The 16,593-nt window shown below is 35.5% G+C and overlaps 1 protein-coding gene across 1 annotated transcript in view; it reads right to left on the bottom strand.

The window, feature by feature from the left end:
• The window catches only part of LOC145683382 (hemolymph lipopolysaccharide-binding protein-like), a 490,444-nt gene that overhangs the window by 305,695 nt on the left and 168,156 nt on the right, over positions 1-16,593 (bottom strand). Inside the window, exon 2 of the mRNA XM_081754711.1 lies at positions 4,306-4,592. Coding sequence (XP_081610837.1) covers positions 4,306-4,573 — 268 coding nt within the window. The 5' untranslated portion in view covers positions 4,574-4,592. The remainder of the gene's footprint in view (positions 1-4,305; positions 4,593-16,593) is intronic.

The following is a 16,593-nucleotide window of genomic DNA, read 5'->3' as shown; positions in this document are numbered from 1 at the left end:
TGCGAGTTTGGCTATAGGGTACAATTTGCTCGGGATATTATTACCCTCTTTCGTGAGAAGTCATTTTTTCCTGGTCAATTATTACCCTTCTTAGGAGAAATATACAGTGTAATTTTATTGAGTTTAGAAAGAGGGTACTATTTGGCCGGGATATTATAACCTTTCTTGCTGTGAAGTCATTTTTTCCTGGTCAATTATTACCCTCTTTGGGAGAAATTTAGTATATAGTTCAAGTTAGTTTAGCTATAGGATACAATTTGCCCCGGATATTATTACCCTCTTTCGTGAGAAGTCATTTTTTCGTGGTCAATTATTACCCTCATTAGGAGAAATTTAGTGTGTAGTTCAAGCGAGTTTAGCTATAGAGTACAATTTGCCCAGGATATTATTATTCTTTTTCGTAAGAAGTCATTTTTTCCTAGTCAATTATTACCCTTTTTAGGAGAAATATACTGTGTAGTTCAAGTGAGTTTAGCTATAGGGTACAATTTGCTCGGTATATTATTACCCTCTTTCGTGGGAAGTCATTTTTTCCTGTTCAATTATTACCCTTCTTGGGTGAAATATATAGTGTAATTCTATTGAGTTTAGAAAGAGGGTACTATTTGTCCGGGATATTATTACCTTTTTTGCTGTGAAGTCATTTTTCCTGGTCAATTATTACCCTCTTTAGGATAAATTTACTATATAGTTCAAGTTAGTTTAGCTATAGGATACAATTGGCCAGTGATATTATTACCCTCTTTCGTGAGAAGTCATTTTTTCCTGGTCAATTATTACCCTTTTTGGGAGATATTTACCGTGTAGTTCAAGCAAGTTTAGCTATAGAGTACAATTTGCCTGGGATATTATTACCCTCTTTCGTGAGAAGTCATTTTTTCTTGGTCAATTATTACCCTCTTTAGGAGAAATTTACTGTGTAGTTCAAGCGAATTTAGCTATAGGGTACAATTTGCCCGGGATATTATTACCCTCTGTCGTAAGAAGTCAGGTTTACCTGTTCAATTATTACCCTCTTTAGGAGAAATTTACTGTGTAGTTCAAGCGAGTTTTGCTATAGGTTATAATTTGCCCGGGAAATTATTACCCTCTTTCGTGAGAAGTCATTTTTTCCTGGTCCATTATTACCCTCTTTAGGAGAAATTTACTGTAGTTCAAGGGAGTTTAGCTATAGGGTACAATTTGCCCGGGAAATTGTTACCCTCTTTCGTTAGAAGTCATTGTTTCCTGGTCAATTATTACCTTTCTTAGGAGAAATGTATACTGTAAGTCTATAGAGTTTAGCAAGAGGGTACTATTTGCCCGGGATATTATTACCCTTTTTCCTGTGAAGTCATTTTTTCCTGGTCAATTTTTACCCACCTTTCAACAATATATTTGATTGATATGTTGGGTAATATTTTCACAATAATATTTGTGCTCCTATTGTTCACGTCAAATTTTCCCGGGCAAATTTTACCCTCTAGGATATTAATTTGCTAGGGTAAAAATTGCCCGTTACACCGGCTAGTTTTTAACCTCCAAGCTTGCAATAAGTTTTCACATTACCTAAGTATTCCATTTCAAAATAAAGAGGCTATTCTACACGTTTTAAGAGGAAAAGCCTGTATATCCTCGTATTGCCTATTGACATAAAATCCCCGTATTTCCAGTTATTGTTGCATCCCCAAAGCCAAAAATACATGACTTTTGAGGTCAACCATACTAGAAAGGCATATAAATTCCAGAGGTGTACCATGTGTCACTTTAGTTCCGCCGCCTGACTCAGTATAGCTGTACGCATTCTTTTAGAGGGCCTACCACCCCGAATAACTGCCTTTGCTGATGATTTGGTCACAGGAAGTAAAAATTGGAAACAACAGTTATCGGATTCAGAATTACTTTTTAAAGCATTAAGAAAGCATGATTTTCGTGCCAATCCAAAGAAGACCAACTTACTATACACAGAATTAGACGTTTTAGGCTTCACAGTTAGTGGGAAAGAAATAAAGATTTCACCTAAAATCACTAACAAGATTCGAAACTTTAAGAAACCAACTACTAAAAGAACTCTGAAAAGCTTTTTAGGATTATCTTCCTATTTAAGAGCACATATCAAAAATTTCTCGGAAAAAAATACAACCATTTCAGTGCCTTTTAGACGAGAATTCAAAATTTAAATGGACCTCTCAGCATGACGAATTATTTGAGAAACCTAAGACGGACATCATATACCGTCGCTTCCTCTATCTTCGCAGGAGGATTATGAGCATGTTATAACCATAAAACAAAACAAGAATATTTTGTTGCCTATGCTACTAGACGTTTTACACCCATTGAAAGGAAAGCATCCACTTGGCAAAAAGAACTGTACGCCCTCATTTATGTTTTGAGAAAATTTAGGTACTTCCTTCTAAATACAAGATTTAAATTATTTATAGACGCCAAATGCTTGACATCTCTCACAACACAGGCCAAAAAGTTGGAAAATTTAGTCGCTACCGAATATTCTTAGCAGACTACAATTTCGAAATACAACACACTAAAAGTCAATTACACCCAGCGGACATCTTTAGTCGTTTAGAAGATAAACAGGAGATTAAACAGGAAGAAAAACAAGAAATTGACAATTTCACGGACACGGAAGATGCTAAAGTATTTGCATCCAATTCTTTAGACACTACTCTACATATTGAACAACCTATAATTCTACCAAATTTAGCAGAAGAACAAAGGAAAGATCCTTCATTCTCTGACATTATTACTGTATTGGAAAATAAGGAACCTAATAAGTTGTCTACTTTTCGGGCCGCAAAGTATTTTTCTCTAAAGGACGTTATATTATACAGAACATAGAAGCATCCCCGATTAGGACTGTTATATTTACTTTGTGTGCCAAAACCTTTATTAAGTAAGTGGTTTGATGCCTTACAATAATAACCCCATGGCACCACACTTTGGATATACCAAAACATATCATTCAGCGCTTAGGAAATACTACTTTCCTAATATGAAAGCGTACATTGCCAACAGAATTAAAACATGCATTTTATGCCAGAAACTCAAGAAATTACCAGTTAAACCAGCGGGTCAATTACTCCATCACCCTCCTAAGCCGATCGCAACAGCTTGGCAATATGATTCTATTGGAAAAGTAACAGAGGGAAATGGACAGTTTAAACACATATTAGTGGCCATAGAAATGTGCAAAAGATATTGTGTGACCAGGGTTGTGGACAACATAACAGCGGAAGAAATAGAACAATTTCTCATATATGACATCATACTCAAATTTGGACCTTTTTCATATTTATACCTGGATAGACATCCAGTACATAGCGCTAAAAGACTGCAAAATTTGGCAAAATGCTATAAGTTTGAATTTAAATTTTGCCCTGCATACGACCATAAAAACCTAGGCATAGTGGAAACATTCCACAAGACAATACAGAACGCACTTAAGTTTTTCGTGCAAGAAAACCAAAATCTTTGGCCGAAGCTGATACCATATATTATATTCGCAATCAATACATTCGTGCAAGCCGGAACTAAATATTCATCTTTTTTCCTCATGTATGGATATGAACCTAAGACCATCTCTGATATTGCGTTAGCGTCAACTCCAATATTATGTGTCAATAAAGAACATTTGAATAAAATACGCGAGAGTGTACAGAATAACTTGATCGCTAGCAATAATAAGCAGAAAAAGTATTTCGACAGCAGACACCGACAAACTCAATTTGAAAAGGAACAAAAAGTACTGGTCTACTTTTCTAATCGGCAAATAATAGTGCCGGAGAGCTTTTCTGCCTCCTATGTAGGACCCGTTCAAATCCTGGATAGACTGAATCCTAACTTTTATAAGTCTGCTTCGGGACTTTAGGAGTAACCTACCCCAGGGACTCTAGTCTGCTACGGGACTACGCCTATCCTTTCTCCTGGCTTTGCCTACTTCGGGGCTCTGTTGGAGATTCTGTCTGCGACCTTACGGTTAAAGACTACCTTTCACTTACCCTTTTGAAGTAGAGAACAAATTGTATAATATTTTGTACAAATACTCTTATAGTGGATTTTGTAATAAAAACTGGTAGGGGGAGTCGATTCCGGACACTCTATTTATTAACTGCTCTACCTCTTTCTTATATGAGACGAAATTACACACAGTTTTACAATATATATATATATATATAATTTTATCCAAAATAACAATAATTCTACTTTTTAGACAACGACTACTAAAATGTAGAAGGGATAGTTAAGTTTACAATCAACGAATTAAATAAGAATGAATATTGTTGTCGATTTCACTAAAGTAATTCTTACCTCTTAACGATACCGAAAGTTCTAGCGGTTTACTCCCATTAAAAGTCCAAGGATAACTTTTTACATTAACTTTCCAATGATCGGAATTATATCCTGTAAAGTCGATTTCCTGATGAATGATCCATTGCCTTTTGTTATTTTTATAACTATTGGTTCTAACTGTTACATTATGTAATGGATCGCTCTGGTAGAAAGCGGAAAATACATATTCAACAATGATGCATGAAATACATAAAGTTATTGCCCTGATCACATGTTGTCGTAACATTTTGTTGTTAGATTTGTTCCTGAAATTAAAAAATAAAACGGTTATAAGTAAACATCTTCAATTGTTTCAGAGAAAATTTCTTCACCGGGTTAATGCTTAAGTCCTACAAAAATAACTTACATTAGTTTCATGCTTTTCCCTAATAACTAAACCACATTAACAACGTTTACGAACTTTGCCTATATAATACATGAAGTACAGTAAAATATATCAAAACCATAATTGATGATATCTTCTTCTTATATATCACATGCAATCTCACGTACGGCTCTGGTTTTAAATCAATACTTCTTTACAAACAAGTGTTGAAATCAAATTACGTTTTTCACGTTAAGAACATATTCCATATTTGAGCTTACAACTCATGAAAGTTTTCGTTATCATAAGCCAAAATGAGCAATGATGGTATTAATTTCGTCATTGTACTAGAAACTATAAAGATGTATACTTATCGATGAAGTATACGAGCTTACAGGTGCCAGGAATACAGTTTAAGTTAGTGAAAGTCTTCCGTAATTTGTTTTACAAAGGTATCAACTGCTGAAACAGTGTCACAAGATATTTAGCAGTCTAATATGTCCCAAAAGTATTTCAACTATGAAATATAAATTGTAATTGCACATACTACGATGTGAATATTCCTTAGTGGTACCCTTTTCCTTAGTTGCAACAAAATATTGCATGAGTTCTCCGCATATTTCGTTAACTGGCACATTCAGATATTGTCACATTAACGGGTACAATTCAAAGATGAAACGTCGATCTGCCTTATTTAAGCTATAGGCAACTTTAGAAATGTAAGTGCCAAAAGTGTTCAAGAAGAAACCAATCAACATAGCTGTGTACGTGTACAGAGGTGGAAGATTGACATAAAATCATGATCTTAAGCGAGCATAGTTGTTTGAAGTAACTGGTGAAAAAATGTGGCACCTCTCACTTCAATTTTTCTTTCAAGATTCTTTCATCACTATATGATTATGTATAGGTGTTCATTTCCCAGCATAAGACATGGGTACATTGATGCACCCTTTAAAAATTTGGGAGGGGTATCTTGCCTCATCCACTCAGTTTTAGAAATTGTTTAATATAAGCATTTGGTATCTTCCTAGAGGTCTTCAATATGTACCACTATAAATTTGGATGGTCCACCTCTTTCCCTTTCATAGGTCAAAAACTACCAAAAATCAAATTTCGGAGGTTATTGACCCCTTTCATAAGGATTTAACACGTTATTTGGGTATTATTACCTTCATATGTCTATGTGCCCTTTTAAGTTTGGGAATTATCAAATAACAAAATTCGGTAAACGTTTTCTAGGACCCGTTGTAGATGTTGGTGTTCCTCTTATAGCCAAATACTCAAATTTTGAAGGTTATTGACATATTTTGTGATACGGGTTTATTATTGAATATGTACAGGATTTATTACTTTTTTCGTAAGACACAGGTTCATTTGTGTACCAATCTTAAATTCTGGGAGGGGTACATCAATAATTGGTCATTGTTCTTAGAATTGGGTGGTATCTCTTTCTTTGGGTAAATCATTGTCAAATATTAGTATGATCACGTGATCAGTTATTGACCTATGATGGGATTAGAAGTCCAGAACATTAGTACATTGAAAGTTTCTAGGATAATTTGAGAATTGTCAAATGAAATTGCGTCATTGGTTTTGATTATTACAGCCTATGGACCAAATATAAACGTAAGCAATACGATGTAGCACGTGATTGACCTTGATGAGGTAGTGTACAGGGATTCATTTCCTTTGTTGTGGCACTTCTTAAGTTTGAGTACACACTTAAACAGTTGGTTCTACTCAGTTAAACAATTGACGGACATTATTGACCTTATTGAACATATAATGCTATGATTAATTCTAAGACTTAGGTATATCGAGAGAAGTATTCTTTAAATTTGGGAATTGTGACAAACAGAACTTTAACATAAGGCGCGAAATTTGAAACAATACTTTGAACTTTAGTCACAGCTCATAGTCCAAGATCAATTGTGGTGATTGTTTTGACCTTGAGCTTTAAAAGTCTGACAGCTAACCTTATTGAATCTTATGACTTATGGTCTTACGGGAATACATGCTACAACACTGGCAAAGTTATTGATGATGCAATTTGATTGGTTGATCACCATCTTTCGTGCAATCTGATTGGCTGATTACTATCTTTCGTGCAATCTGATTGGTTGATGAGTTTCAAATCTTTGATGCATTCAGTTTTGTTTTAACATTTAAAGAGTTTTTGAAATTTTTGTTTGAAAATTTTTTGTTTGAAACTTTGGTTTGCCATCTTTGGCTTGATATTTTTAATTTAAAATTTTGTTTCGAAATTTTGGTTTTAAATTTTGTCGTTTGAAAATTTGTTTCGAAATTTTTGTTTCTTTTTTTGTTTAAAAATTTTTTGTTTGAAAATTTTTCGTTTGCATTTTCTTGTTTGAAATTTTTTTTTCGAAATTTTTGTTTGAAAACTTTTTTGTTTGAAATTTTTGTTTCAAAGTTTGGTTTGACATTTTTTAAAAAAAATTGTGAACTCATTAGTAAAGAACCGGAACTGTTTAGAACAAAAACCTCTGGCAACATTGTTTATCATGGTGCAATAGTACACGTCAGAACATGACAATGCAACGTCATCTGTTTTGCATCATATATAAGTATCGTTCGAGTTAGTATTCATGATAACGTCATCATGGCTACTTGTCTGCACTTTCTAAACACACGTGATGTGATGAAATCATTTATCAAGATTAATGATTTACAAGAAAATGTACCTTATAGAATCTTAGCTAACCAAAAAATCCCTACAAAGTTTGGATTAAGAATCGTAGTGAAGCTTGAAAATGATAAGAATATAATTTTACCAGCAAGATATTTACCCATGGAAGCATTGAAACAAGAAGAACTGCTGCGTTTCTTAAATACTGGATTTGTATCTTTATGTATCAAAGGATTCTTGGGTCGAAGTCATCAATTTAAATTTAGTACACTGCCGGTTTCGTCAGAAATTGTGATGAAATCATGAATTCAAACGTTAGCACATTCCTTTGACGTCAGATGTAGCTGTATGCAGAATGCAATATATGAATTTGGTTAGTCAGCATGACGTCAGCAACTGTGATGAAACCATGAATTCAAACGTCAGCACATTCCTTTCCAATGACGTCAGCCGTAGTTCTATAAATCAGCAAATAAAGCGTCAGCCAATGAAATCATTTGAGCAAGTGCTTTTCAGGAGGAAAGATGTGTACTTCTAACGATTAAGAATTCCTCTTTGCAAGCTATTATCCAATAAATATATTTCAAACGAAACATGTGATGATTGGTATCAGTGCTAGAACATTTGTACCTGTAATTCGATTGGGCAAAGCAGAACAATTTGGTGTACAACTGACCTTTGAAGAATGGCAAATATTATGTTCACGAATCGACCAAATGAATGATTATTTTCATGATGAGCTAAGTGTGACTATAGTCAAATCATTAGGCTCAAATCATGAAGTGGTGCAGTTCTCGAAGAGAAGATGGTGCAGTTACGTAAAAAGAGTACATTTCATGTCCCTCGCAACATGGTGTATCTAACGCAAACGGAATGGAACAAATTAATCAACGTATTCCAGTGTGTTAAACATGCAGTGGAAGTGTGCAACAAAACAAGTATATTACTGAAAAAGTACTATTTTGAAAAGTGTCTCATGCATATTGTACAACATGTATCTAGATGCTGTGATGGTTGTCAACATCGTTCGTGGGTGCATACCTGTATTGATGAACAGTTTATTTGTGATCAAATGGACATTGAGTTTCCATCTAGTGATATTGCAATAGACCTTAAAAGACTTCAATTGGAATGAAACTTATACGCTAAAGACAAACTAGTGCAAGAAGTTCAAAATACATTGTATCGACAATATCCAGATCCTTTATCTGGTATGGATGTATGTGGAGTGTAATAAAATGATCCATTTCAATGATTTGTGTTTTTTCATTTCAAGTACAACCCCATGTTCTGACGTGTACTATTGCATCATGAGAAAAACAATGTTGTCAAAGGTTTTTGTTCTAAACAGTTCCGATTCTTTACTAATGGGAGCTCAATCTTTTAAAAAAATGGCAAACCAAACTTTGGAACAAAAATCTCAAACAAAAAATCTGAAACAAAAATTTTCAAACAAAAAAACGCAAACGAAAAATTTCAAACAAAAAAATTTCGAAATAAAAAAATATGAAAAACATTTAAAACAAAAATTTTTCAAACAAAAATTTCGAAACAAAAATTTTCAAACTAAAAATTTTAAACAAAAAATTTTCAAACAAATAAATTTGAAACAAAAATTTCAAAAATTTTCAAACAAAAAAATTTCAAACCAAAATTTCGAAACAAAAATTTTTAAATGAAAAATATCAAACAAAAAATGTCAAACAATAGTTTGAAACAAACAATTTTCAAACAAAAATTTCAATTTTTTTTAAATGTTAATGCTTCAAAAATTTGAAACTCATCAACCAATCACATTGCACGAAAGATAGTAATCAGCCAATCAGATTGCACGAAAGATGGTGATCAACCAATCATATTGCATCAACAATAACTTTGCCAGTGTTGTAGCATGTATTCCCTTAAGACTATAAGTCATAAGATTCAAAAAGGTTACCTATCAGATTTTTAAAGCTCAAGGTCAAATCAATCACCACAAATGATCTTACACTATGAGCTGTGACTAAAATTCAAAGTATTGTTTCAAATTTCGCGCCTTATGTTAAAGTTCTGTTTGTCACAATTCCCAAATTTAAAGAATACTTCTCTCGATATACCTAAGTCTTAGAATTAATCATAGCATTATATGTTCAATAAGGTCAATAATGTCCGTCAATTGTTTACCTGAGTAGAACCAACTGTTTAAGTGTATACTCAAACTTAAGAAGTACCACAACAAATGAAATGAATCCCTGTACACTACCTCATAACGGTCAATCACGTGGTACATCGTATTGCTTACGTTTATATTTGGCGGAATAATCAAAACCAATGACGCAATTTCATTTGACAATTTTCAAATTATCCTACAATGTTTCAATGTACCAATGTCCTGGACTCCTAATCCCATCATGGGTCAATAACTGATCACGTGATGATACTAATATTTGACAATGATTTACACAAACAATGGGATACTCTCGAATTTTAAGAACAATTACCAATTATTAATATGACAATAAGAAATGTACCCCTCCCAGAATTTACGATTGGTACACAAATACACCTGTGTCTTACGAAAAAAGTAATAAATCCTGTACTTTTTCAATCAAAAAATATGACAATAACCTTCAAAATCTGAGTATTTGGCTATAAGAGGAACACCAACATCTACAACGGGTCCTAGACAACATTTACTGAATTTTGTTATTTGATAATTCCCAAATTTAAAAGGGCACATAAACATATGAAGGTAATAAAACTCTGTGCATACCCATATAACGTGTTAAATCCTTATAATAACCTCCGAAATTTGATTTTTGGTAGTCTTTTACCCATGAAAGGGAAAGAGGTGGATCATCCAAATTTATAGTGGTACATATTGAAGACCTCTACGAACATACCAAATACTTATATTAAACAATTTCTAAAACTGAGTGGATGAGCCAAGATACCCCTCCCAAATATTTAGAGGGTGCACCAATGTACCCATGTCTTATGCTAGGAAATGGACACCTATACATAATCATATAAGGTAAAAAAACCTCATCAAAGGGGGGAAATTGGGCCAAAACCAAACACGTGGTACAACATGTAGCTTATGTTTATATTTTGCCATTTTTTTACCGATGAAAGTGAATGATTTTGACCACCCAAATCTATCATGATACATGTTGAGGCCCTGTACTATAACACCGAATGTTTAAATCGAAAAATTTCCAAAATTTAAGGGTGGGCCAAGGTACCCCTCAGAAAAAATTTAAAGAAGTGCACCAATATACCCATGTCTTATAATAGGAAATGGACCAATATACATGACCATATAACCATATAAGGGGATAAATTGAGTCAAAAACCAAACACGTGATTGTACTAAAATTTGGCAATTTCGTACCCATGAAAGGGAACGAGGTGAACCACGCAAATTTACAGTAATCTCTATTAGGGTCCTATACTATAATACCAAATATATAAAATGGGTATTTTCCAAAATTAAAGGTGTGGGCCAAGGTACCCCTCCCGGGGTGTAGAAATGTACCTATGTCTTATGATAGGTAATGGACCCCTATACATGACCATATAATTATATAAGGTAATAGGACCTCATCCAAGGGAATAAATTAGGTCAAAAACGAAACACGTGGTTGTACTAAAATTTGATAATTTCGTACCCATTCATGGGTACGAGGTGGACCACCCAAATTTATAGTGATCTATATTAGGGTCCTATACTATTATATCAAATATGTAAAATGGGCAATTTCTAAAATTTAAAGGGTGGGCCAAGGTACACCTCCCGGGATGCACAAATGTACCTATGTCTTATGATATGGGAATAGACCCCTATACATAACCATATAACCATATAAGGTAATAAGACCTCATCCAAGAGGATAAATTGCGCCAAAAGAACAAACATGTGGTACAACGTAGTGCTTACGTTTATATTTTGGCAATTTTGTACCCCTAAAACGGAACGATGTGGACCACCCAAATTTATCATAATACATGTTAGGGTCCAGTACTATGATACCAAATGTTTAAATTGGGCAATTTCTACAATTTAAATGGTGGGCCAAGGTACCCCTCCAAAATTTTTAAAGGGGTGCACAAATATACCCATATCTTATGAAAGGGAATGGACCCCTGTATACGCCCATATAACCATATAGGGTAATAACACCTCATAAAAGGCGATAAATTAGGTAAAAAACTTCCGAAATTTGACTTTTTGGCAATTTTTTACCCATACAAGGGAACGACATAGACAGCCAATACTGTTAGAGGTACATACTATGGTCCTAGGCTACCATACCAAATTTTTAGATTTCGCAATTTCTAAAATTTAAGGGGGTGGTCCTATGTACCCCTGCCAAAATTTAGAGGGGATGGCCCTAGGTACTTCTAGGTCATTGGCTCTGGGCCAAGGTCATTGACCGTTGACCTATGACGTCACAAAGGTCGATTCGCGCCAACGCGGGCCCCTACTACTATAACTTAATTATGCGATTAATTCCCGCAGATTTCCCGCTTCTTATTACACTGCATTGTCACTTCTCGCGCTTCACACGCAGCGGAAGTATAAATCTTATATTTTTTTCGCTTGTTTCTAAAGTAGATATTTCATACAGAAGTGTAGCGAACTACCCCTACATACATCACTAAATTATATATTCATAATAAAATCTAAAGTCCAAGAACGTTTGTGCGATGTATTGAGTGCGTCTACTATTATTTAGGAAAGTGCTATATTTTTTTAAATGGCCTAAATATACCAGGATACTGTAATAAACATTGTCAGATTAGCCCAGAATCGACAGGGTTAAAACAGAGGCAACACCTTTTAAGCTATAAGCCCCTTACAAACGTACTTTACTTGGTATTAAGAAAATTTTGAACGATTCAGTTCAATTCTATTTATTACGGCACTTAGAATCTGTCTCATTATTCAAATGTTGTATCATGTATAAACAGAAGCTACAGTATCGTCACGTTTTCAGACGAGTTCAAACGAGGCACATTAATTATCTCGTATCTACCTGCTGGTGTAGGAGTAGCGTGCCTGCCTGCCACATGGCGTTTGGGTAGGCAAACGTGGGCACGAATCCTGCTTCGACGGGGCATGGTGTATAGAATGCAAGCATTGGTTGAATCCAGCTTAAGGTTTTTCCTGGTTTTCGTAATGCTCTCGGTTGCAAAACCGGGATAGTTTCTCTCAGGCCAGGACTGCTTCCTTCTCCAGTTCTAGACTCACCTAAAGAGTCTATGTGACTTTGGAGTAGAGGCCCAAACTCTCCTTGTGTCGTCTCCTTGAACAAATACATATAAAGTTTCTTGGCTGGTGAACGTCATTATTCATATGCAGATCTCGTCTTGTCATCTAAACCTGTTGAATCAAGCCATTACCATTGAATGTTTGTCTAGTGATGCGTATGAGTTTTCGAAATGAGACGAGATACGACAATGTTCTAGTCTCATGAGGAATACTATTTATGTCATTGCAAAAGGATTAAAAATTTAGAAGGCAACCATTTGCTGTACCATCAAAGCATTCGTCTAATGGGCGACAATGGCATACCAACCTTGTTCCTTTGATAAATGAATGATTTGAGGAGAAAGACAGCGAGACTCTCACAAGGCATTCCGCACCTAACACATTCATATCAAGTCTCCTACCTATTGAATGGTCCTGAAACAGGTAAAACAATGCTGCAACTGTACTCAGCGTAGAGGATGTTGGAAGTGATGTTCACTTTGTTGTGTACCAACTGCAATACTATGTCGCAAACTACCTCTAACCCGTTCCAGAGTGTTAGTGGTAATAGCAGCACAGGAATCGCAAATATTGTATTCGAGAGCAGCAAATGTACGCGGTCGATTCCTGTAAACAACGGGTTTTCAGTGGCCCCACAGAAAAGTCAATATGTGATAATCAGATCTCGGTGGCCATTCCACAAGATCTCGACGCCCGCCCCGATGTCTACAAACTGCTGCAACCAACCATTTTGGAACAATGACACTGAGCTGCATTGGTGCAAAATAGTGCTGGAAAAAGAGTACCTGTGATTTGCGGAAGGCAAGTTGCCCAAATAACGCTCCAGTATTGCTTTTAACAAGTTTTGATAGGTTTCACCTGTTAATATCCCCTCTAGGAACCCAGAACGTTCTAGAACATTATTGTGAATTATACACAACACATTTATACGAGAGTCAAATTGAATATTGGGAACTTCCTTAATACGGGATTTGCTCAACACACGTAGTTATGGCTGTTACCAGTTCAATTATGATGAAACATGATGTTTGCCGCAAGGTTGGTTTTTTTGTGTTATGTGTGTAAACCATTCACAGAAATCACATCGTTGGTCGTCATCGTCTCCATGCAACTCCTGCACGTAATGTAACCTGATGCTTGCGCAGAATTCTTTGGACAGAGATTCGCTTAGTATTATTCTCTTGGTCACCTTTCATATCGATCGCGATGGACTACACATAACTTTAGCCAGAATGTCAACGTGTTTGCCATCGTCGGTTACGGATTGCGGTCTGCCACAGCGAGGTCGGTCCAAGACACTCCCAGTATCCTTGAATCGTGTCAATAACTTGTTAATCGTTGCATGTGATGACAACGGGAGTTCTGGGTGGCGATGGCAATTATGAAACTACTCCGTTGCCGCACGTATACTCAAACCGAATGCGTGATGGACCATATCCGCGTTCTTTGCAGCTGAATACACAGTCACTATTCTTCATACACACGGAGACGTAGGAGCGCCAATTGAACACACCACTTGAATGCAATACACAATTTAACACCAATTCAGCACACAACGGCAGAAAAAGAACTAAACGGGAAGTGAAAGATAAGTGGCGTTTTGCTTGTGTTTGATTAGGTGAGACACTGTCACTCGGGCAAAATAGGTGTATCATGCAACTATGTTCATTTAAGAAAAATCACTCAACGGCGATATATGCAATATTTGACGGTTTCCTCCCCTCCTTCTTCTGTCTCACTACAACGTAGTTTTACATCAAATAACGCATATTCGAACAGTTTCTGTGCCCCAATTCAGGTATTTTCTTCCTACATTTATTTCAATTCGACTATTTTCCTGTTTCTATACAGTGCGCCGGAACTCAGTCGGTAACGCATCTGACTACGATACAGGCTATTCATGCTTTCATTGTTCAAACCTCCGTCAGGACATTCCTTCACTTTTAAGTGCTCTCGTGTTTGGCGGCACTGAGGTGAATTCAGTCTCCTACTAAATTGCGTAACAGTGTTTTTACAACCAGTATCCCTTTTATGTACCTTCATTCAGTCGATTTCGGTATTTTTACTTCACGATTATATCCTTCCCCCGCCCTGAAGGGTGTATGATAACCTCCAAGTTAAGCCAGGGTCAGCACAAGCATTATAAATAATAAAAATCGGTTCGATGGTGGGATGTTAGAAAATAAGTTTGTGGTATTAGTAGGCCCTAACCCCTGCAGTTTTCTAGTACGTTTTCAATTTTGTGGATAAGGTTGGTTATGCAGTTGCAATTTTGTACTTTAGTGAGATGTAATATGTATGAGACATGCAGCTGATTTGTAATTATCTATGTGAGTATTTATGGGTATGTAGTTATGGTTATATATATATATATATATATATATATATATATATATATATATATATATATATATGCATAGGCGCCGACTTTGGGGGGCAGAGCATTTTGGCCCCCCAATATTTAAAGGTGGGGTCCTCGCCCCCCTAATATAATCCAGTTGAGGAAGAGTTACCAAAGAGGAGCAAGAATTTCCGTCGTAATTTACGTTGTGCCTTTAATTCAATATTAGGAACAGCCTTCTTATTCGATTAAAAACACCGTTTCAAATCGGCGTTTAACCTTTTTAGGATTTCCACTTTATGAGGTAAATTTTAGACTTTCACTCAAACAGCTGCTGCTTCCTTATTTATCTTAGGGTCGTGGTTCATACCTCGTTTTTCTCAGGATAGATCATACTTTCCAACGGTAACACTCTCTTGTCCGTATTATTCACCAGAAATAAGAAAATTGAAAAAAAAACATGAGATTTTTCGAAAAAAAATCGAAATTTTTGAGACCCTCTGGCCCGGGGCTGGGTTCACGTATTGATCTGAATCTTTTAAAAAATATTGTTATATACATAATACGTGCGCAAAATGTCGTTGAAAACTGAGGTCGGGAGAAATTTTTGAAGGTCTGAAGGTGACCCATCTTTTCATATATGTATATAAATAGAGAAAGTTCGTGTATTATAGAATAGTCGGATAATATGGAATACCTCATTAGCTCGCCTGTGATGTGTTGCTTGCAAGCGGAGAGGAAACAAACTACTACCTCACGTCCCCGTGATGCTCTACAGTCAGTCTCCATATGATTGTGACATTCGTGGTGTTGGTAGATGTGAAAATCTGATTTCTTATTCAGGAATACTGTTACAGGTAAGTGGTTTACAACCTATATTTTCCTATTGAAAAGTACTAGAACAACAATTCTTTATTTACTATGACGTTGGATATACAGAGTGGTAGTTTGATAAGCGCCATTATCCCATACGCCTTCGAATGCGTTTAACAGCTCTTTCGTCTGGCGTGGAGGCAATATGGAATACTCGCAAGAAAAGCATGGTATTCCGTATTCCGTATGGTATTCCAATTACAAAAATATATATCGGTATTGGGCAATTAAACATACATTTATGATGACAACAATGCTAAGTGTATTTTTTATTACAGCAAATTGTCTGATGACACAAGGGGTGAGCTTGGGTCCAGCGTTCATCATGTTTAATGTGAGCACAGAATGACCTGAAGCAGAGTATTATATTTATGACTTTTGCAAGTAATCACAATTAGTTATGGCTTGGCATTCAGAATTTTTATATATTGTCACTATATTCATTGTATGTTCATCAGAAAACTTTTTTCTTTTGTATATAGCATTTGTATTCCATATTACCCGACTATTTCATATTACCCTCCAAAGTTGTTTCTTTACAAATTATACATTTTACCCACCCCTATAACGAAACATCTTTATCAAGATACACATAAATAAAGCCAAATATGTAATACTTATACTTGTTTTCCTTTTTGTTTCAATGTGCAATTATTAACTGAGTTACAAGCGAAACAAAAATGGTATTCCATAATACCCGAACTTCCTCTATATATACCTAGGAATAAAATATTTAAAAGAAATGTACTGCGTCATTCCTATTTAGCTTAGAGTCATGGTTGAAACGCCATTTTCTTCAGTATAATAAGCCCTTTCCAACGGTATCA

The sequence above is a fragment of the Thermobia domestica genome, chromosome 4, assembly GCF_964235325.1.
Source record: "Thermobia domestica chromosome 4, izTheDome1.hap1.1, whole genome shotgun sequence".
NCBI lineage: Eukaryota > Metazoa > Arthropoda > Insecta > Zygentoma > Lepismatidae > Thermobia > Thermobia domestica.
This window is presented reverse-complemented; position numbering and strand designations above follow the sequence as displayed.